We start from the raw sequence: 23,311 nt of genomic DNA, 5'->3' as shown, positions 1-23,311 counted from the left end.
CGCTCTCCGATTTGTTGAATGATAGCAATGCAGTTGCTAATCAAACACTGCCATTATAACGTGGACCTCACTATAGAACAACCATGACTTTATTACTAGAAGATGAATGACTAGAGTCGATAACTCTATTCTTCAATACTATAAATACTGCAATAGTATTGTAATAAAACACAGAATGAATCCAATAAAACAACCGGGAGAAATTGGCAACATAGTAAAGCAACTGATTTATCCATCAAACTTCTCCATCAGAGTATCCATTGATTTTATTACCGTGTTGCCTTGGCTTTATGCCCTGGGAGAGCACTAGCTTACTACAGAAAAGTGTGGGCTGACTCACTTATTGATTCTATTCAGACTAGTGAATGTGTTCTGTGTACTCAAATGCGACATTTCAGTTGAGAAGTGACATGAATACATTTCTGTTTGCTTTATTGATTGAATTATTTCATCCTCAAGGCTTCATAAAATTGGAATATTGTAATATATCGATTATACTTTGGATCCGCTACAAAAGAAACTAGTACAACCATTTGAAATTGAAAATTCTCCATTCATGGACATGTACAAATACATTTGAATAGTTTAAGCCGCGTTTACACAAAAGTTATTAACAAAAAATTTTTTCGCCGTCATCATAAATTCTATTAGATTGAACATAACTTATCATACACATGATGTGCATATGTGTTTGTGAAGAATCGTTCAATCTCATAGAATCTCTAAGGATGGGAAAATTAAAATGTTGTTAATAACTTTGGTGTAAACGCAGCTTTAAGGCTGTTCGTAACACCTTTTTATTTTTATTTGAATGGGTTAATCTTTCTTAATATACTCGTAATTGTTAAGATCATTATAAGAGTGAGAAAAAGTGGTAACTGAAATTTTTAAGTGGTTTAATAAGCGTGTTATGGGTTGTTGAAGTGCTAAACTCCGTTTTCTTCCCAGATCATAAACGGTACCGAATTTTCCATTGGAGTTTTTTTAATACATTCAGTATATCATTGGCTTTGTTCTAATTTGCGTTTTTTCGCGATTAATGCCAAAATAAACAAGTTATCGAATTTAAAAAAATGTTATTTCATTTATGAACGATATGGGAAATAAGATGTTTTAGTTTGGAAAGATACATTCTTTGAATTTTTAAGAGAAGTTCAAATAATATAGTCGAAACCGTTTATGATATGGAAAGAAAACGGAATCTGGAAAGTTAGCACTTGAACAACCCATAACTCGCTTATTAGACCACATAAAAATTTCAGTTGCCACTCTATCTCACTCTTATAATGATCTTAACAATTATATTGAAAAAGATTATCCAATTTGAATAATAAATAAGTGTACCGAACAGCCTCAAGGTTAAAGCTAGGCTAGCCTATACAAACAAACACTAAAAAAATTGTCAACTTGAATAGTTGACCCTACTTCTTCAACGGTTGGATTTCTTCAACTGTTTCGATAAGCTTGTTTCTTGAAGTGAAACACAACATTCCTATTCTGAATACCGTATTCTATTCACACAGTCGTTGATTGCAATGACATTGGATAATACTAAGTATAGTGAGGTCTCATCCACCGTCAAATTACCTTTTCCTACAGTTACGTTGAAAAGTGGCCATTGCTGCACTGATTACAGAACGCAAAGAATCACTTTTCCGCTCTAGTGCGGGAAAAATTTTTCCTGCGCTCCAGATTTGCAACATGGCAACACAAAATAGTTGGTGGGTTATATGGAGGATTAGTGCACGAAAACAAAAATTATGTTGGTAACAATGACTGTGGTTAGATTTAGATAATAATCATTTCAATGGCTACCCTACATTTATGATAAGATCCCAATCTAGAAATCCAAAACAAGAATAATGTTTATCTAAATCATAATTAAATAATAACTTATCATCATTTAATAATAAATAATGTTTATTTTCTATTGACAGTAATAGTTTTTTCAACTATAAGCAATGAGAAATGTAGCAAACACACATTATGAAATTCGAATTTTCAGGTTAAATAATTACCGTTCGAAATCCATGTCAATAAAATTAATAAAATAACATTAGAATATACTACAATAAAATATTTTCTGTTGTCTATGTTATTTTATAAATATTTTTTAGTTTACTTATATTATTTTTCGGTAATTTAGTAAGTTAACCATGTCTAAATATCTGAATACTGTTTTTAGTTGGATGAAACGAAGTTAGGTACGATTCTTCCCGCTAGGTCGCGCGCTTGTCGGTTCAGCCATTCTTCAGTCATCCCAATACGGCTGGCGTGTATTTTGAATGCGAAGTTTTTGTTTTATCTGTATTTTTTTCTGATTCTTGAATGAATAAAGATGAGAACTTTGGCTGAGAATTTTCAACTTCAATTGGATTATTAATTTTTTGAATGAATTAAGATTGTTATTAATAACAGCATCACACACACAAACATTTGATGGATTTCAGCCATCATTTTATTCATAATTACCCACTTTTCATATTCAATGGTAATTGTAGGAAAAATTAAATGTGAAATACGTGCGCAAAGTTCCTCTGCTGCACTCAAGAAACCATTCCGCCCGAGCCTAAACGTTTCTTTCGGTGCAGCAAACTGTCACTTTGCGCACTAGTTGCACAAATAACTATTGTGTATGAGATATTATTAAGCCGTTCTCGGACTTTCCACTCACTCTGCATAATATTATCATGTTGCGTTTTTTGCTCCGTTCAGCCTGATGCCTTAGCACCATATGCTAACACTACGTTTAACGCTAAACCACGTTCACTTGTGGTTTTGGTTGAATCCTATACTATTAAACGAGAAATTACTGATTATATGTTTGGATGTTTATATGTTTGTATTTCACTGGATCTCGAAAACGGCTCTAACGATTCTCACGAAATTCAGAACTTAGTAGGTTTATAATATAAAGATTCGATTGCACCAGGTCTCATCCCTGAGAAAACTTGCTGAAGGACAAAATATGGTTATAATTATCCCTCCTTGAAGAAACAGCTGATAATTTCGTACTCTGTCGATAATGGAAGTGAGTGAGCAAGTGCATGTGTGTGGGACTGAGACAAAATTAAGACTCAGCTGTTGAACTTTTGTGATCATTCAATCAGGTACTTAGTGCCGGTTAAATTTTAATCCTGATCAACTTCACGTGAACCAAATCGGAGAAGACCATTTCAAAAAGATGGATCCACTTGAATTAATCAGGATTAAAAATAACCGGGCTTTTTTGCAACCGGCACCAACTACCTGATTGAATGATTACAAAAGTTCAACAGCTGAGTCATAATTTTGACACATTCCCACACACATGAACTCGCTCACTCAATTCCATCACCAACAGACGGCAAAATAATCATTATCATATGTTTTTCCAAGGATGAATATTAATTATCCTTTTAATGTCCTTCAGCGAGTTTTCTCAGGGATGAGACCTAGTGCAATCGAATCTTTATATTATAAACCTACTATGCTCAGAATTTCGTGAGAATCGTTTGAGCCGTTTTCGAGATCCGGTGAAATACAAACATATAAACATCCAAACATCTGAACATCTAAACATATAAACAGAAGTTGCTCGTTTAATAGTATAGGATAATGTGTTTCATACTACGTTTAAACAGCTGAAATCTCTCCCTCTAAACCGAGTACTTGCATATCAACGTTAATAGACAGACTGTCTACTAACTTCGCTTGCATGTATGGGTTTTAATGAAAGAAACTGACCTGCCATCGACATACCTAATTTGTTGTGTTTTGTTCAAATGCTGCGGGGAAATGATAGATGGCCACAATGCCGGGCTCATGTGAGTCGTACAGATGGAATACTTAAGGCGGCACATTTGTCATTGTTGCGAGAAGCTTTCAGCGGACATCTTTGCTCCACATGCCTGTGACAATAGCTGAATGCGAAACCCGAGCAAAATCTCAGTTGGTCAAGCTCGCCTTTCTTTCTTTGCCCACTAAGTAAACAAAACTTGTTCCATCAAAAACAAAAGTAGAGAAACGTGAAGAGAAACTTCTCTTTCAACGTTTTCAACAACATGTTGTGAGAAACTGAAGAATTTTTACTCTCTTGACTCTCGTTCGTCTTGTGTTGTAACAGATATGAACTGGAATAAATTTCTCAGTAGTGATTTTCGGTAACTCATCTGACCTATAGCGCTATCTCTTTCTCGCTTTGTCCTGTTGCCAGATCGTCTTCTAACAATGTAGAATTGATAATTATGCTCGTAGATGCGAGGAATCCCAATCTTCAAACGGATTAGACAAACTCTCCCCCGTTCAGGAGATAGGACCACTTATATAAGTTGAAAATTCAAATTGGCCAGTACATTATTTCTCTAATTTTATCGTGAGAGATAATATCATTAAAACTTCGCCTTCTTATGCTTCGTGATATGAGGAGTCCGAATCTGCAAACGGATTGGCAAAAGTCATTCCCGTTGAGGCGATATGACCCCTCCTCAAATATGTTGGAAAAATAAAATTGGTCAGTACATTATTTTTCGCCCCACTTGGATGTAATGAGCTGGTTTTCATGCGTCATATGGAGGCCAAAAGTGATTGTTTTTTGACCAGGCCGGAAAAATTTTTACGGCCCTAGGGCAGTAAAATAGCCTTGAAGTCAGCTGATTCTGATTTGATGTGAACGTGTTTACAAAATAGTTTATGAAACGGAATCAGTTTATGCTTCTAGAATTGAATAAAGTATTTTGCATTAAGATAATATCATTTTATTTGAATGGATTGAATACAAATAATAAAATATTATAAACAATTCAAATTCAATTTTCAGAGTATAATAGAATCTAACCTCAAACCTCATAGTACTGCGTTTATCACGAAACCTGGTGGATGATTTTGGAACTAATTGGGCAATATCCATGGTGCTGAACGTTTTCACAAATAGTTTATGAAACGGAATCAGTTTATGCTTCTAGAATTGAATAAAGTATTCTGCAATATTATACTACCATCTTATTTGGATGAATGAAATACAGATAAGATTCAAATTCGATTTTTAGAGTAGGATAGAACTTCTAACCTAAACAAGCATTGTTGACGTTGACATTCAGATTGACCAAACTTCAAGTGTGCTAAAACAGCTGATCAAAAAACTTTTCATTATTTGTGTTTATTATTCAATAATTAAAACATTCATAATAATATCATCGTATTGTCATTTGAAAGAATAAAAAAGTATAAACTCAACCTCCCACATAATTGAACATATTCTTTAAGCTTATTTAGACAAATCAGAATAAAAAATAAAAATACTTGGACAATTTCCTGATATTCAGATTACCTCAGATTTGCTAGAGCTATGACCTTCCACTTCTGCTTTCGGAAGTGCTTAATGAACAATAATCATTCTGATATATATATATATATTGTAAATTTTTCTGTGTGGCGAAAAATAGCGTTCGCACCATGGGCAAAAATGGTTTTCCGGCTCTCAATCTTCTCTAGTCCGAGGCCTACGGCCTCGGACTTGAAAACCGATTTCGTGCCGGAAAAGTCTCATTTTCAGCCCTAGGTGCGAAATATACTATTTGGGAGAGATAATAATATCATCATCCATTCTGCCTTCTTATGCTCCATGATACCAGGAATCTGAATCTGCAAACAGATTGGAGGAATTCTATCCCGTTCAGGAGATATGACCCCTTAAATATATTGAAAAATGTAAATTATTGGTCAGAACATTTTTTCTCATTTTTTCGGGAGAGATAGAATCATCATCAATCCTGCCTTCTTATACTCCGTGATGCGATGAATCCGAATCTGAAAACAGATTAGCAAATTTCTTTCCCGTTAAGGAGATATGAGCTCCTAAAAATGTCGGAAAACGCAAATCTGTCAGTTAATTATTTTTCGCCACACTGCACAGAAAGCAGCTGTTTTCCAGTCCCTACGTAGATCTGAAAGACCTTGTTTGCAGACGACGTCAGAAAAGGGTTTCTTTTCCGGTGTAGGCCAGAAAGTTGTCTCTTTCCAGCCGCTCATGGAAGTAGTTAATAAGTCATCCTCTAGATCGGGCGAGTGTCCACTTTCATCATCAGCTGAAGTCGCCATGATTTCAGTTCCAGTTTCGAATCAAACTAATTTGCTTCGCAACCAGTTTTATTCAATTATTTATTGTTGATTAGTGCATTCCGAATTTTCAAAAATGCTTGAAGATGACTGTGGTATTCCAAGTGAAATTTTAAAAGAATCTGAAATCCTGACTGCAAATCTTCTACCACTAAAATCAAGAGATAGGTACGATAGCTTAACGAGTATTCTTTATTTTGTATTCTTTATTTATTTTGTCAGCAATACCTGTAGTGTGGCGAAAAATATCGTTCGCACCACGGGCAAAAATGTTTTTCCAGCTCTCAATCTTTTCTAGTCCTCGGCCTACGGCCTCGGACTTGAAAACCGATTTCGAGCTGGAAAAATATCATTTTCTGCTCTTGGTGCGAAATATACTATTCCTCATTTTTTGGAAGAAATAATACATCATCAACTACACCTTCCCATGTTCCTTGATGAGAGAAATCTGAATCTGCGAACGGATAATGGAATTCTTCCAGGAGATATGACCCCTAAATATATTGAAAAATGCAAACTGTTCAGTACATTGATTTTCCCATTTTTTCCTCATGAGAGATATCATTATTAACAACTCTGCCTTCTTAAGCTACTTGATTAGAGGAGTCCGAATCTGCGAACGGATTGGCAAAATTAATTCCTGTTGAGGAGATATGACCTCTTAAATATGTCGAGAAACGCAAATTAGTCAGTGCATTATTTTGAATGAAAAAGACTAAGAAATTGTCAAAAAACCACTGATTTATTGATAATTAGAAAGACCGGTTTCGGTTATTACACCATTGTCAATCTCTGATAAACTAAAATTGAATACAAGAGCAGCAGAATTTATACTAGTAGGCGAGTACTGCTATTGGTCGAGGGCATGAACGCCTGCCATTGGCCTAGCTAGACAGTCTCCTCCCCCTCAACGGTGTGACAAAATCTTTTTATTTACAAAATCTTGCATTATTTTTCTCATTTTTCGGGGAAAATAAAATCATTATCAACTATGCCTTCTGAAGCTCCCCAATGCGAGGAACCCAAATCTGCAAACGGATTAGAGAAATTCATTCTGGAGATATGACCCCTACAATACATAAAAAAACAAGAAATTGTCAGTACATTATTCTCCTAATAATTTTTTGGGAGGAATAATACCATCATCGACTACGCCTCCTTCTGCTCCTAGATGTGAGGAATCCAAATCTGCAAAAGGATCAGAAAAATTCTTCTCATTTCAAGAGATATTACCCCTTAAATATGTCGAGAAACGCAAATTCGTCAGTCCATAATTTTTCTCATTCTTTGGGAGAAATTATTTCATTATCACCTATGCCTTCTCATTCACCTTGATGCGAGGAATCCGAATCTGCAATCGGATTAGCAAAATTCTATCGCGTTCAGGAGATATGCCTCCTTAATATATGTTGAAAAATTAAAAAAATCATGGTCAGTTCATTATTTTTCTTATTTTTTCGGGAGATTAATATCGTTATTTACTCTGTCTTCTTATGCTACTCGATGCAAGGAATCCAAATCTGCAAACGGATTAGCTGAATTCATCCCCGTTAAGGAGATAATAGCTATTAAAAATTTCGTAAAACGCAAATCGATCAGTACAATTTTTTTCTCAAGGGAAATAATATCATTATCAACTATGCCTTCTTATGGTCCCTGATGCGGGGAATCCGAATCTGCAATCGGACTAGCGAAATCCTTTCCCGTTCAAGAGATATGACCCTCCAAATATGTTGAATAATTCAAATTGGTCAGTAAGTTACATTTTTTTCTCATTTTATCTCAAGAGAAATAATATCATTATTAACCCTGACTTCTCATGCTCCTAGATGCGAGGAATCCGAATCTGCAAACACATTAGCAAAATTCTTTTCCGTTCAGGAGATATGACCCCTTAAATATGTTGAAAAATGCAAATTGGTCAGTACATTATTCTTCTAATTTTTTCGGGGAAAATAAAATCATTATCAATTCTGCCTTCTCACGCTTATTGATGTTAGAAATCTGAATCTTCAAACATATTAGCAAAAGTCTTCTTCTTTCAGGAGATATGACCCCTTAAATATGTTGAGAAATTCAAATTGGTCAGTACATTTTTCCGGGAGAGTAATATCATTATCAACTCCGCCTTCTTATGCTCCGTGATACAAGGAATCCGAATCTGAAAACGGATTAGCAAAATTCTTCTTCTCTCAGAAGATATGACCCCTTAAATATGTTGAAAAATTCAAATTGGTCAGTACATTTTTTTCGGGAGAGTAACATCATTATAAACTCCGCCTTCTTATGCTCCGTGATACAAGGAATCCGAATCTGCAAACAGATTAGCAAAATTCTTCCCCGTTCAGGAGATATGACCCCTTAAACATAGTCAAATACGCAAATTGATCAGTACATTCTCTTTCTCATTTAATCGGGAGAAATAATATCATTAATAACCCTGACTTCTTATGCTCCTGGATGCGAGGATCCGAATCTGAAAACGGATTAGCAAAATTCTTCCTGTTCATTAGATATGACCCCTTGAATATGTCATAAAAAGCAAATTGGTCAGTACATTATTTTTCTCATTTAATCGGGAGATATAATATCATCATCATCCCTGACTTTTCATGCTCCTAGATGCGAGGAATCTGAATCTGCAAACGGATTAGTAAAATTTTCCCCCTTTCAGGAGATATGTCACCTCAAATATATTGTAAAACAAAAATTGGTCAGTACATTATTAGCTCCATTTTTTCTCTATTCCCATTCGATTCCACTCTTTCTACATGTCTCTATTTCATTCACTCTCTCACTCACACATATTATTGGATGCTCTCAGCTGCTGTAAAACAGTAATGAAGAGGAAAAACGCATGGAAATGACAGAGGAGCATTAAAAAGTGACCGCTGACCCATTTCCCTGCAAATGGAATGACAATAATAAATTCGCGATTTAATTTGCTTATCCTCGTGGGGCTGACTCGTGGTTCGGTGCTTTCAAGCCCAAATTATATCATGTGCGCTCAGTATATACATAGATTGAAAATATCGATGAGTTATTTTTAAGCTTCAATGTGCCAATGAGTGCAAAATATATGGAAATTGAAATTCTTTATTGATTGATATAATAAGTATACATCATATGAATGATAGGGAGAGGAAAAATAAGGTAACCTTGTGCTATTCCTCTCTCCAATTTAGATATGGTTACACATAGTCCGAAATAGGTTAAGTATTGTAGCTCTTCACTTCGCAAAATTTTCAGACCACTAATATGTTCACAAAGTAAATTTTCAAATTTAGATGCTTCAAAACAAAAAAATAGAACAGATATTTCACATAATTATCACTTGAATAGAGAAGATTCATATATTAAAGAAATAATTTTGATAAAGAACCGAAAAAACAAACTTAATTCTAGAAGCACAGCTGTATAAAATTGGAAATTGGTAATGTCAAGATATATATGCATGATGATTGATGTGTTACTTATTTAACGTTTGTAACGATTATTCCTCATATGAGCGTATATAAGTACTACCCATGGTATTTATAAACTCTTTCACATTATTTTGAAAGCACTCCTTTCCATTTTACCTGCTGAGAGGAAGCTCGTTCAAGAAAATACAGTTATCAAATCTCCATTTATCCAAAAAATATAAATCATTTGTCATACATCATTTTTGTCTGAAAAACATACATTATGTAAGTAGAATGGTTGAGAAGGTAGAATTGAACACTATATAAGTATATAAGAACAGTATATAAGTGAACAACAACAAGACTCAACCTATGTCGGACAATGTGTAACCTTATCTAAATTTGGAAGAGGAATAACACGAGGTTACCTCAGTTTTTCTCTCCCTATCATTTTACTTTCCCTGCCCTATTACCATAGGTAAGGAAAGTATTGCTTTCCAAAAAAAATTAAGGTGCCCAATTTTCTATATTTCCATACGTTTCAAGGTTCCCTGAGTGCAAAAAAGTGGTTTTTGGGTATTGGTCTGTATGTGTGTGTGTGGTGTGTGTGTGTGTGTGTGTGTGTGTGTGTGTGTGTGTGTGTGTGTGTGTGTGTGTGTGTGTGTGTGTGTGTGTGTGTGTGTGTATGTGTGTGTGTGTGTATGAGTGTATGTGCGTCTGTGTACACGATATCTCATCTCCCAATAAACGGAATGACTTGAAATTTGGAACTTAAGGTCCTTACGATATAAGTATCCGACAAGAACAATTTCGATCTGATGCAATTCAAAATGGCGGCTAAAATGGCGAAAATGTTGTCAAAAACAGGGTTTTTTGCAATTTTCTCGAAAACGGCTCCAACGAATTTGATCAAATTCATACCTAAAATAGTCATCGATAAGCTCTAGCAACTGCCACAAGTCCCATATCTGTAAAAATTTCAGGAGCTTCGCCCCATCAATGCAGATAGATTCCCAATTATCAGGCTTCAGATACAATTGAAACAAAAAAAAAAAAATCAAGTGGAGTAGATTGAGCATGAAAATCTCTACAATTAATGTTCAGTAACATTTTCACCTAAAATTGAAAATAAGCTTTAAATTCGAGAAAATGTGATTATTCAATTGCAAATTATTGTCGATTCTATTAAATCATTCACTATGAAGAGATAGCAGACCTCATGTGTGTCCCCAGCGTTATTGCCCTGTGACCAGCTGGCTCAAATCTTTGAATAGTAGACTTGAGAGGCGCGGGAACACTAGCGTCAGGTGATCAATTTTCATAACGGCAAGGAAAGTTGTGTGAGTGCACCAGACCAGATTTTTTCGTTTGGGCTACTTTTGGATAGAAATCTATAGAAATAGCATTAAGAAGATATGCCATGATATAGGGCGTTTATGTTCCATGGTGTAACAGCGGACACTAGTATCTCAGACTGTGATTTCGTCAATATCAATTTTAATGTAATGTGAAATTTTCAGTTCAATATTATCATCGAAATTTTTATAGTTTTTGCTTTTTAAATGTGATTTTGTGTTTAAAAATAGTTTTCTTGATTTTAAAATTTACAAAATAGGAACTCAGGAAGTGAAAGTGCAAATTTTTAGTGAGAAAAATGAAGAACCCAAGACATAACCTATAAACTTGAGTGTTGATAGGAAATGACATTGGGTAATACGGCAAGGCAGAACATCCGAAAGGATCTCTCTGCCGATGAAAGCCATAAGAGTAAATAAATAATAAATAAATTTTAATGTGGTTTTCATTCAATATCAATATCAATAGGATATTCTATTCCTTCTCAATCGTACAAGAATAAATTAGCGAGCATCTGAAGAAGGAAACCCAACTGTTTTGTTGGAAGGAAAGATAAATATCTAGAAAATGAGTATTATTGAATGAGATTCTGAAGATTCTTTCAGAATCTCATTCAATAAAAAAACATCTTGAGTTTCTTTAGCTTCTAAAAGATTCTTGAATATTTCAATTATAAATACATCTCGAGTTTCTTTAATGATTGATGAGAACGTTAATGGTGATTTCTAAGTTTTCCCTGAAACTTTTAAGCACTTCTAATAGATTTTGCTCGGAGACTTTGTTTGTTAGCTTTGTAATTTGATCGATCTGTACGAAAGTTTGCTATCACTCACTTGGACCAATCTTCTCAAATTTGCTGTCCTTGTCTGCTGAACTTGTTTGTTGTCCTTGTCTACATGAGTAGCTGATGGTGTAAGCAGATTTTATCAAACATCTGGTAGAGTCAGAGTCATATCATCACTATTAATCAATGAAATTAGATAAAATTGATCAATTAGACTCAATCTATGCCACAATCGTGGCTGATGCTACAATTCTACAATAGTATAATGACTTTCACATCATTACTCTCAGTTTCAATCATGCAACAAGGAACTGGAAATTATCATAAATGACCGAGCGTAGTGAGGTCTATGTTTCAACTCAGATCTTCTATCGTCTGTCTGGATGTTTGTATGTATGTAACGCATTTACGGCCAAACACTTTGATAGAATTCTAAGAGATTTGGCAGGAATAATTATTTTTCAACTGCGAGTCGATATATACACAAGGTTTTTTGAAATTTTGCATTTTAAGGATGATAAGAAAGGAGAAGGAATTCCCTCCATTCTCCTTTATCACTATATTATCATCTACTCTAAAGATAGGATTAATCAGACTATATAATTATTCACAATCAATCAGCTGACAAGTGGATTATTCATTGCATGCACTACACAGATGTCTGAAGAAACAGGTGACATCAGATACTTGTAGATGAGGAAACTGCGTGAGGTCTACTGTTCGCAGAACTACTAATAAATCGAGCTTGAGATATTATGATGATTGGAGGAAGCTTCAATAGAGCTCAAGATTCAGAAGAGCTATTTCAACTCATTATTCAGGTAAAGAATAGATTTGTGAGGATATTGTGCTACAAATTTGATTGGTCATTGTATTGTTGGATGAAAAAATGAATAGAATTTGAGATATTCATCATAAGAAATAAATAATGCACTGATTTGTACTAGGTAGAATTGATAAAGCCCCACACAAACATAGATCTTTGTTTGTAAGATTGACAAACTTAACTTGACAAACATCATCTGTTTAATCCAATAGAATCAATAATGACTGCAACATATTAATTAATCAGCTGTGCTGAATAGTGAGTTGTGTTTTTTCTGGCTCTAAATTTTGTAAAATTACTCAATAATTTTCCAATTAATGGTGATTTGAGTGTGATATTTTTGTTTTTTATTCTGTTTTCAACCGTCAAAATCTAAAAATCTTAGTTTTCTTTGTTTTTGAGTGGAAATGGACTAAATTTTAGTAAAGTGAAATCATAACCCTATTTTGGACTTTCAAAGTGTTTTCTGAATTTGGGAAAGAAATAGTACAAGGAGTATCCTTGGTTTTTCTCTCCAAATCAGTGCTCCTTTGTAAAAAAATATATAAATAAATAAAAAAAAAAATACATATCGTACTAACAAAAAGTGATGTGAGTTTAGCTAGCCTTAGTCGTTTCTGCTGGACTGAATACCTTCAAATTTGATGCATTTGAATTTGAAAATAAAATCTTTCCAATACATTTGTTTGGAAGGTTGATCCTAGAGTTAAAAGTAATATTATAAAGGAATTTATACAACAGAGTTAGGAGGATGATGAGAGGGAGGTTTAGTGATGTCCACGTTATAATGGCAGTGTTTGATCTTCAATGATATTCCTATCCTTGTCTATCATTCAACGATGCGGACAGCGCTATCTCCTTCTTGCTTTGCTCTGTTGCCAGATCGTTTTTGAACAATGTAAAATTGATAATCAATCAACAAAATTCTATCCTTATTATAGAGAATCCATTATGGAATCATTGAAAAATATTATTTAATGATTAATAAAATATAATTGATTATTGAAAACAAGAATGAACAGTTAATATTACATCAATGAACCTGTTTCAGTTACAATGTATAGAAGACATTTACAAGACAGGATCTGCAACGTTGTTCTGCTATCTTTATCCACTACCATTATAACGTGGACCTCACTATAGCCTTAGGGTAACCGCCCACTGGAACCGTACCGTATTCAACCGATCCGTTCGGCCGTAAGATCGGACGAATCTGCCCGCCGTTAATTCGGCCGAATATGGTCGTCCATTGGAACCGTTCACGTCAGTCTAGTTGCCAATTATTGAATTAACTACTATCATAGCCACCAAAATTTTAAACAATGATATATTGAGATTTTGAAAATTGAATAAACAAAATATCTACTAAATTAGTTATTAGTTTATAAAAAAGTAACTTTGTCTTCAATGAAATTCAACATTATTATCCCACTAGAAACAGATTGCATATAAATATTCAATTTCCCCGTTTAAGTAATTCAATTCAACTTGGAAACTGTTTTCATTTAGCCCATTGGCTTTACCGTAATGTACCGGCCGAGATTTCAACTACTGAGGGGGTTAGCGTTGCCGTCTACAAGCGGAGAGTAAGCAGGTGGCTGCTCTGCATCGGTTCAGATGCTGCGGAGGCTCTTCTACATTCTCCATATAGATGAATATTTCTAGTTCTGAACACAGAATAACATTCAAATAAATATTACACACAGTACCACGCTAATAAAGCTATATTACTCCCAACTCAGCCCTTTAACCGCCGTCGAGCTGACACTTTTATTTTATTTATCTATTGTTTTTTTTCTATCTTTAGTTTTAAAATTTATTATTAAAATAAACTCTTTTATTATTCTTTCAAATTTATTTATTATTCATAGTTTGTAATTTATTTTATTATTGCTAGTGTTTGCCCTCTGTCTGATAATTTGCGACTCCTCCCTGCACACGGACAAATCATCCAGGCAGCGAGAATTTATTCATGTAATTTATAAAACTTTTATATTTTGTGAATATGTAATATTTTATGAATAAAACAGTTTGAATTTGAATTTGAATTATTCATAACAATAATCTTACCTTCAGACCCTATTTGTTCAGCAATCTTTGTCTACAGATTCCTTTGAACATCACGACGATGATATCTTTTGTCTCACATATCCCACAAGGAAACATGCTCTTGAACCAAACTTATCAAATTTTCATTGTCCATAGTTACAACTTCATAAAACAGAACACTTTCAAAAAACAAAAACAAACAAGACTGTGAAACAATTTTAGGTTAGGAATATTTTGTCTCAGCTCGACTAGTTTCAGTTCGGTTGGATAGAGCCGGGAAATCCCATCCAATTCAGATCGAAATATTGATCGGCCGGAGACGGCCGTATGAACCTGTTGCAATGGACGAGAATTCATTGAGCTTATTCCTTTCTTTGTTGAGGGATTGTTCGGTCGAGCTCGTTAGTTTTCGGCCGATACTAGTTCGGACGAAACGGTTCTAGTGGACGGCCCACTTTAGTTGATTTGGCTTTAAAATCAATGAATTCAAATTTGAAAACATCAAATCTATGCAATACATTTGTTTGGAAGGTTGATCTCAGAGTTGCAAGTAATAGAGGAATGTATACAACAGAGTAGGAAGAATGATGAGAGGGAGTTAGGAACACAGCCTCCTATCCAATCAGAATGTAGGGTATGAGATATACAAGGCAGGCAAAGCAGCTGCTAACTCAGCTAATCGCTGACACCTCTCTCAACCCTAGAACTCACTTCTCACATCTCCCTTCGCACCCCCTTTCCACACCACCTTCTTGCACCCACTTCATGCACTACTCCCTTTTGCGCCCCTCTCCTGGCACTCTCCCATCCCTGTACACCCAAAACCATGCAAACATACGCCGATTGCGCCCAGCGAACATATGCCGATTGCGCCCAGTGAACATACGCCGATTGCGCCCAAAGGTTAAATGGGAGTGATACATGGCTCCTATATACAAGTTCCCTGGGAACAAAATATTTCATCCTTATTACAGAAGAACCAATATGAAATTATTGAAAAAAATAATTCCTTTTTTGTGTTGTTGAGAAGTTGATATTGTGGTAATGATCCATATCAAATGAAAAAGACTAAGAAATTGTTATAATTATAATTAAGAGAGACCGGTCTTGGTTATTACACCATTGTCAATCTCTGATAAACTAAAACTGAATTGTCAAAGAACCACAGATTTATTGATACTTAGAGAGACCAGTCTCGGTTATTACACCATTGTCAATCTCTGATAAACTAAAACTAAATTGTCAAAGAACCACATATTTATTGATACTTAGAAAGACCGGTTTCGGTTGTTACACCATTGTCAATCTCTGATAAACTAAAACTAAATTGTCAAAGAACCGCAGATTTATCGATACTTAGAGAGACCAGTCTCGGTTATTACACCATTGTCAATCTCTGATAAACTAAAACTAAATTGTCAAAGAACCACAGATTTATTTATACTTGGAAAGACTGGTTTCGGTTGTTACACCATTGTCAATCTCTGATAAACTAAAACTAAATTGTCAAAGAACCACAGATTTATTGATACTTAGAGAGACCGGTTTCGGTTGTTACACCATTGTCAATCTCTGATAAACTTGAACTAAATTGTCAAAGAACCACAGATTTATTGATACTTAGAAAGACCGGTTTCGGTTGTTACACCATTGTCAATCTCTGATAAACTAAAACTAAATTGTCAAAAAACCGCAGATTTATCGATACTTAGAAAGACCAGCTCTGGTTATCACACCATTGTCAATCTCTGATAAACTAAAACTGAATACAAGAGCAGCAGAATTTATACTAGTAGGCGAGTAATGCAGGGCATGAACGCCTGCCATTGGCCCAGCTAGACAGTCTCCTCCCACTCAACGGTGTCACAAAATGGCGGCTTAAGCAACAGACTCACCATGATAACAAAATTTACTTTCAGTACAAAATAAGAACCAAGAAAACGAGTGAAAGATGATAAAACAAATATGTAAATGGAAAGACTATTGGCTAATGTATGCTCACAATGTTATGATAAAACTGAATTCGTAGTGTTGTATTGGCTGAAATGAATCCGGTCATTTAAACTATACTGGGAATTTGCCTTAATTACTATTGTTTTTTCTAAAGCCACCAGAATATTCTAGAAACTCTCAGTATAGTTTAAATGAACAGATTCTTTCAACTAATACAACACTACGAATTTAGTTTTATCATAACATTGTAAGCATAAATCAGTCAATAGTTTTTCCATTTACAAATTTGTTTTATCATCTTTCTCTTGTTTTCTTGATTCCTTACACGAATTAGTTGAGCCATTTCACTATGAGCAAAAGGTGGGAAGCTGCTCTAGACTAGATTCACCTTTTTTGGAACATTTGCTTCAGCAAATGCAAATGCTCTAGTTTATTCATATAATTTTGAGTATAAGCTTTCACTTTTAAGCGAATGCTCAAACTATTTTTTCGATGAGCATGAGAAAATGCTTTTGCTCACGTTTATTCATGGAAAATGAAGCATATGCTCCATATTTTAGAAGTGTGAGCAAATTCTCAACTTCATTCATATGGCCCAATGACTCTTTGAGTCTGTGAGTGGAAATGAGTGAAAGGACAGTAGTGATATGTTTGATATGCTGAGTGACGGAGTTTCAAAATTATCAGTGTTTGAATGTTCCAAGTTTTCAAAAAATATATTTACATCTTTCACCCACATTGTCTTTGTCATAAAAACAAATTCAGAAATTGAACGTGAATAAGATTGAATTGAAAAATGAAATGAATTTGAATTTCGCTCCTTCAGTCGGGGAACGTAATGTCGGCTGCTGGTGAGAGCAAAATGACGTCACGGACGTTCACTGAGTTTCATTTGAGTGGCCAAACACATTCTGACCGTTGGGCGCAATTAGTAGATTCCCAACCATGCACCCTCCTTCTTGCAACCACCTTCTCCCTTCTTGCACTCTCCCCTTTCTTGCACACCTCTCTGCACCCCTTCTTGCAACCCCCTTTTCCCCTCCTTGCCATCACCCTTCTTGCACAACCCCCTTCTTGCACAACCCCCTTCTTGCACCCCCTTTTTAAACCTCTTCTCGTGACCCCCTTGTCAGAGACACCGTTCATCCGCGTACTCAACGCGTGCTAAAATGCTCTCCAGCGGCAAGAGATGGGTCGTCCTTTTTGGAAACGTATCAATCTCGTAAAACAGAAGCTTGATTTGCATCGAAATCGGTTGGCAAACGGCACTCCACGTCCCCACTCCACAACTTTAATGCGAATCCTGTGCCGTGCAGAATCTGTGCCGCTCATACTTGTGACTCAAGTAGGCAGAGAGGTCCACTCGAGAGAATCAGCAGCAGTTCGCTCGCCTTATAAATCAGCTGATGATTTTCTCTTACTTATGACCCTAAACTGGTTCCACCTCTTGGTAGGATATATCACCTATAAAACAGAGAAGAAAGGATATGCATCCTCTTCCTATTCTCCTACTCGGTGCCTATGGTCAGAACATCAACGAAATTTGGGAAGAATTTCGAGAAGTTTTGGAGACGAAGTTTTTTGAGAAAGTTTGGAGATGTTTCAGGCAAGTTTTATTTAATTTCATTCATTTTATTCACACAATCACATAAAATCTGACGTTTATTAACGTTCCCTTCCCTTGTATATTTATATTTTCATGTTTTTGTGTAGTTGAGGAGTTGATATTGTGGTAATTATTCATATTGAATGAAAAAGACTAAGAAATTGTCAAAAAACCACTGATTTATTGATAATTAGAAAGACCGGTTTCGGTTATTACACCATTGTCAATCTCTGATAAACTAAAACTAAATACAAGAGCAGCAGAATTTATACTAGTAGGCGAGTACTGCTATTGGTCGAGGGCATGAACGCCTGCCATTGGCCTAGCTAGACAGTCTCCTCCCCCTCAACGGTGTGACAAAATCTTTTTATTTACAAAATCTTGCATTATTTTTCTCATTTTTCGGGGAAAATAAAATCATTATTAACTATGCCTTCTGAAGCTTCCCAATGCGAGGAACCCAAATCTGCAAACGGATTAGGAAAATTCATTATCGTTCAGGAGATGACCCCTTCAATACATAAAAAACAAGAAATTGTCAGTACATTACTCTCCTAATTTTTTTGGAGAAATAATAACATCATCGACTACGCCTCCTTTTGCTCCTAGATGTGAGGGATCCAAATCTCAAAAGTATCAGAAAAATTCTTCTCCTCTCAAGAGATATTACCCCTTAAAAATATGTCGAAAAACGCGAATTTGTCAGTTCATAATTTTTCTCATTCATACATCAATATAACAATGATATTAAGAGTACAATAATACAACTCACAAAATACATCATTTACAACACATAAAAATATTGAATGAAAAAGACTAAGAAATTGTCAAAAAACCACTGATTTATTGATAATTAGAAAGACCGGTTTCGGTTATTACACCATTGTCAATCTCTGATAAACTGAAACTAAATACAAGAGCAGCAGAATTTATACTAGTAGGCGAGTACTGCTATTGGTCGAGGGCATGAACGCCTGCCATTGGCCTAGCTAGACAGTGTCTAGATCTAGTCAGTGTCTAGCTAGACAATGTTTTATTATCTTTCACACTTGTTTTCTTGGTTCTTATTTTGTACTAAAAGTAAATTTTATTATCATGGCGATTCTGTTGCTTAAGCCGCCATTTTGTCACACCGTTGAGGGGGAGGAGACTGTCTAGCTAGGCCAATGGCAGGCGTTCATGCCCTCGACCAATAGCAGTACTCGCCTACTAGTATAAATTCTGCTGCTCTTGTATTTAGTTTTAGTTTATCAGAGATTGACAATGGTGTAATAACCGAAACCGGTCATTCTAATTATCAATAAATCAGTGGTTTTTTGACAATTTCTTAGTCTCTTTCATTCAATATTTTCATGTGTTGTAAATGATGTATTATGTGAGTTGTATTATTGTACTCTTAATATCATTGTTATATTGATGTATACGGAGGAAACCTTAGAGGTTTCCAATACCTTAGAGCACTGTTCGTGCCCTGAAGGAATAAAACTTCTATTCTATTAGAATGTATTTACGATGTATAATTTTATAACACTAAAGAGGCACACTGGGGTGTTTCACACCCCAGGGATTTTTTTCTCTGTTCTGTAGTTGACAATATCAAACACATGGTAATTTATGTCAAGTGTAAATTAGGTTTGTAGTATTGTCAACAACTCTCCACCACTTCCAGTCATTCTACAAGGTCACCAGCTCATCTTGTTCTCCGTTTGGGGTGTCTAACACCCCAGAGTGTCTTTTACGTAGGACTTTTATCAAACACTTCTATTACAGAGATTTACTTGTATTGTCACTGCGAATGTGGTATGGGATGATGGATCAGATTAGAATGAATGCTATGATTCTCTACAACTTGAGATTCAAAACAATAAAATGAAGAGACGTGAGTTTTTGATGAAGTTGTCATTGGCAATGATCAAGCCATTCGTTCAAACCGGATTAGGAGCTCCAACACTTACATACATACTTCTGAAATTAGTATAAATGTAATATTGATAAGCAGTACTTTACTTTTGATTTCTGTATGCCAGTGAAATAATCATGACAACAGCACCCGACATATAAAATTTATAATTTTGATTCATACTTAATTTAGATTTATATATTTATAATTTATATTTTAAAGAACATTAAATGATCTCTCTATTCCAGGATATTTTTAATATTCTTTCCGAAGAATGGACATTGATATGTCCAAAGCTCCGCCAATTTATGTAGATGCATAACAATATAATTATCTATAGTTATTATATTACAAATGACTTTTTCATATCATATACAGTTCAATAATTATTTTCTTAGTCCATATTATGTAAATTCATCTATAATTTTGCTGTATTGTAAGCTATTGTATATAAGTGTATAAGCCAGTATATATTGTAATCTACATAAACTCAATCCATCAATCAATCAATCAATATCCCACAGATAAGACTTTCTAAAACAATGGATAGCCACTCATTTCAGCGAATCCAAATCTACAGGTTCTTCAGGAATGAGAGTGTGGCAACATATCACAGACAATGGAGAGAGCATGTTGAGCGAATGTCATAACAGCTGATAGGTTGTGTTGTGGTAGAAGGACATAACTCTATAAACAGTCTTTCCTTAGCTGTTAATGAGCTGCCTGCCAATAACAAAGTTTAATAATGTGGTTTGGAGTAAATTGATAGAAAATAACTTAATTTATTCAAAGTGCGGTGATATTAAGTGTGAAATTTGACTATTTATTCATTTTATTTGAGTATTACAATAGTGCGATAATATCCCTCTAGCTGTAAGCTATTTGAGGGATATATAAAAATAATCCTTTACATACAATAAAAACAATCAATAACAATAATTATATTTCTTAATTAACCTGATTATATTTCTTAATTTTTGTAACTGATTGTTCTCTTTTGTCCATTGCACCATAAATTAACTTAACTCAAACCGACTTAACTAAGCGAAATAAGACTTATAAAAAAAGACTTTAACGAGACTTTAGCGACAATTAACAAGATAATCACTCTGGGATGTTACTAACAATGAACATGTTACTCAACAATAATGTTACTCACTCTGAACATAAAGATTTATTAAATCATAATATATCTTCATTGAAAAACTAAAATTATTTCAAATACAAAAAATATAATACATAGTCAATAAAAAATTCATAAACTCGAATAAACACAAAAAACAAAACACAACTCATTCCCTGAAACTGATCAAAATGATTTATACTTATGAAGTGCACTTTGAGTTTTGTTTGAATCTCATTCCTACTCTGTAACATTGTCAGCTCTAATGGCAATGAATTTAACAGAAATGGTATTCTGAATTCTGGAGCTCTTTTACCATAGGCATTAATATATCTCTGGGTTCTATAATTCCTATGTCTCAATGTATATTCTATTTCGTTCATTTCTCTATATTCGTTCTTATAGTAGTTTCGTGACAAATCTGTGAACCTGGCTAAAGCTTCCACCGACATAATTCTGAACAAGTGACGTTCAACACCATTAAAAAGTGTTTTTATTAATCTTTCTACGGCCCTATGCAGTGGCTGTTTTATATATTTGGGTGCTGAATAATGGATGGTGATTCCGTAGAAGAGAGTGCTCTGCACCATTGAGTAGTAGATCATTCTTTTAGTAGTAATGGGAAAGTGATAACTAATTCTTGAACATTTATAAAGAGCAGCTCTCATTATTTTCAAAAGTGATTTATTATGGGATCTGAATATCATATCATCATCAAACATAATTAATTTGGTGTTTTAATCATTCTAAATTCAAAATTCCCAGCTCATATATATTTTTGGACAGAAATTGAACTTTAACTTCTCACAATAAGATCTTTAATCTCATGCTATATGACGAGCTTATACATTTCATAAAATGTCCGGCAAATGAGAAATCTTTAATCTTGAATTTTGATCCGACTTACTTATGGAGAATGAGTGGTCCCACCAGTCAGTGTTGCAGAGGTAGGCCTTGAGGTCATCTGCGGTGCGGGCCACGATGACATGAGGGGGGGCCACCAGGGTGCGGATGGCCAGGAGGGCAGAGAACACCGCCACAATTACCCCCACCCGCTTCAGCAAGTCCACGTCTGTGATCTTCACCGCTTTCGCCGACCGCACTCGAAAGATCACCGATATCCTGCCACAAAACAATGACTCAATGCGATTAGTTCAATTCAATTCATTCTATTATGTAGTACATTGTGAATTGTACAATATTGGCACAAGCCACATAAAAATAAAACATCATCATCATCATCTTACGTACAAGGATTAGGTTAATGCCTGTCCCGACTTACAAACAGCTTATCAGTATCTATATTTAAATTATTACAAAATTACGCTATAATATATATACAAGTAGTGTATTTATTGCCATCTCTTCCGTGGCCTACCAATAGATCATTTCCCTGCCGGTTTATAATTCAATATCTGTAGTGGAAGCCTTTCTGCCGGCATTCTTTCCACATGGTCTTCCCACTGCTTCCGGTATTGTGTGATTTTTTCCACCAAGCTGTAAATTCCTAGCTCTGCTCGGATATCATTGTTTCTGATGTGGTCCCTTCTATCGCAGCCCTTGGTTCTCCGAAGGAATCGCATCTCCGCCGCCTGCACTCTACTCTCTAGGGGTTTAGTTGTAACCCACGACTCACTTCCGTAGAGGAGGACTGGAGCAGCCATTATTCTATAAAATTTCATTATAGTTTCTCTCCGTGCTTGCTTCCCCAAGGTTCTGCTAATATTGCCACATACCACTTGAAATTTTCCAATCTTTTTCTCGATATCCAAATCTTCACTATAACTGATGTCGCATCCTAAATATGTATATTTCGACACTTGCTCTAGAACTTTGTTGTCAATCACAATTTTTGACCGGGTGGATGTTTGCCTGTGAAAGCCATAATTTTTGTCTTGAAAAAAAATAAATAAATAAAACATAATACAACAAATTAAACACATATAGTCAAGGTGCTGTAGCTTTGCCTATCGGCGGAGAGCCGGCGGAGAGAGACTACAATACTACCCGTTCAAAAACATCGTGAATTTCTTCAAATGTATCTCTCCATAAGCAACATATGTTCTTTTGTATCTTCTCAAAAGTAACGTGTTGCTTTTGAATTTCAATCATATATCTGCTTATGCTATCTTTTATCTATGTTGGAGACGAGGCAACGGGAGAGCTATGTTGATGAAAAGTTTTGAGAATTCATTCATATCATAGATCCGATTT

The 23,311-nt window shown here is 35.0% G+C and overlaps 1 protein-coding gene across 1 annotated transcript in view; it reads right to left on the bottom strand.

Annotated features, from left to right (window-relative positions):
• Positions 1-23,311, bottom strand: part of LOC111053690 (probable G-protein coupled receptor CG31760) — a 463,503-nt gene that overhangs the window by 76,108 nt on the left and 364,084 nt on the right. The window contains 1 exon segment of the mRNA XM_039419962.1: positions 22,005-22,219. Coding sequence (XP_039275896.1) covers positions 22,005-22,219 — 215 coding nt within the window.

Source organism: Nilaparvata lugens, chromosome 2 (assembly GCF_014356525.2).
Source record: "Nilaparvata lugens isolate BPH chromosome 2, ASM1435652v1, whole genome shotgun sequence".
NCBI lineage: Eukaryota > Metazoa > Arthropoda > Insecta > Hemiptera > Delphacidae > Nilaparvata > Nilaparvata lugens.
Note: the sequence above shows the minus strand (reverse complement) of the source record. Positions and strands in the feature narration are given on the sequence as shown.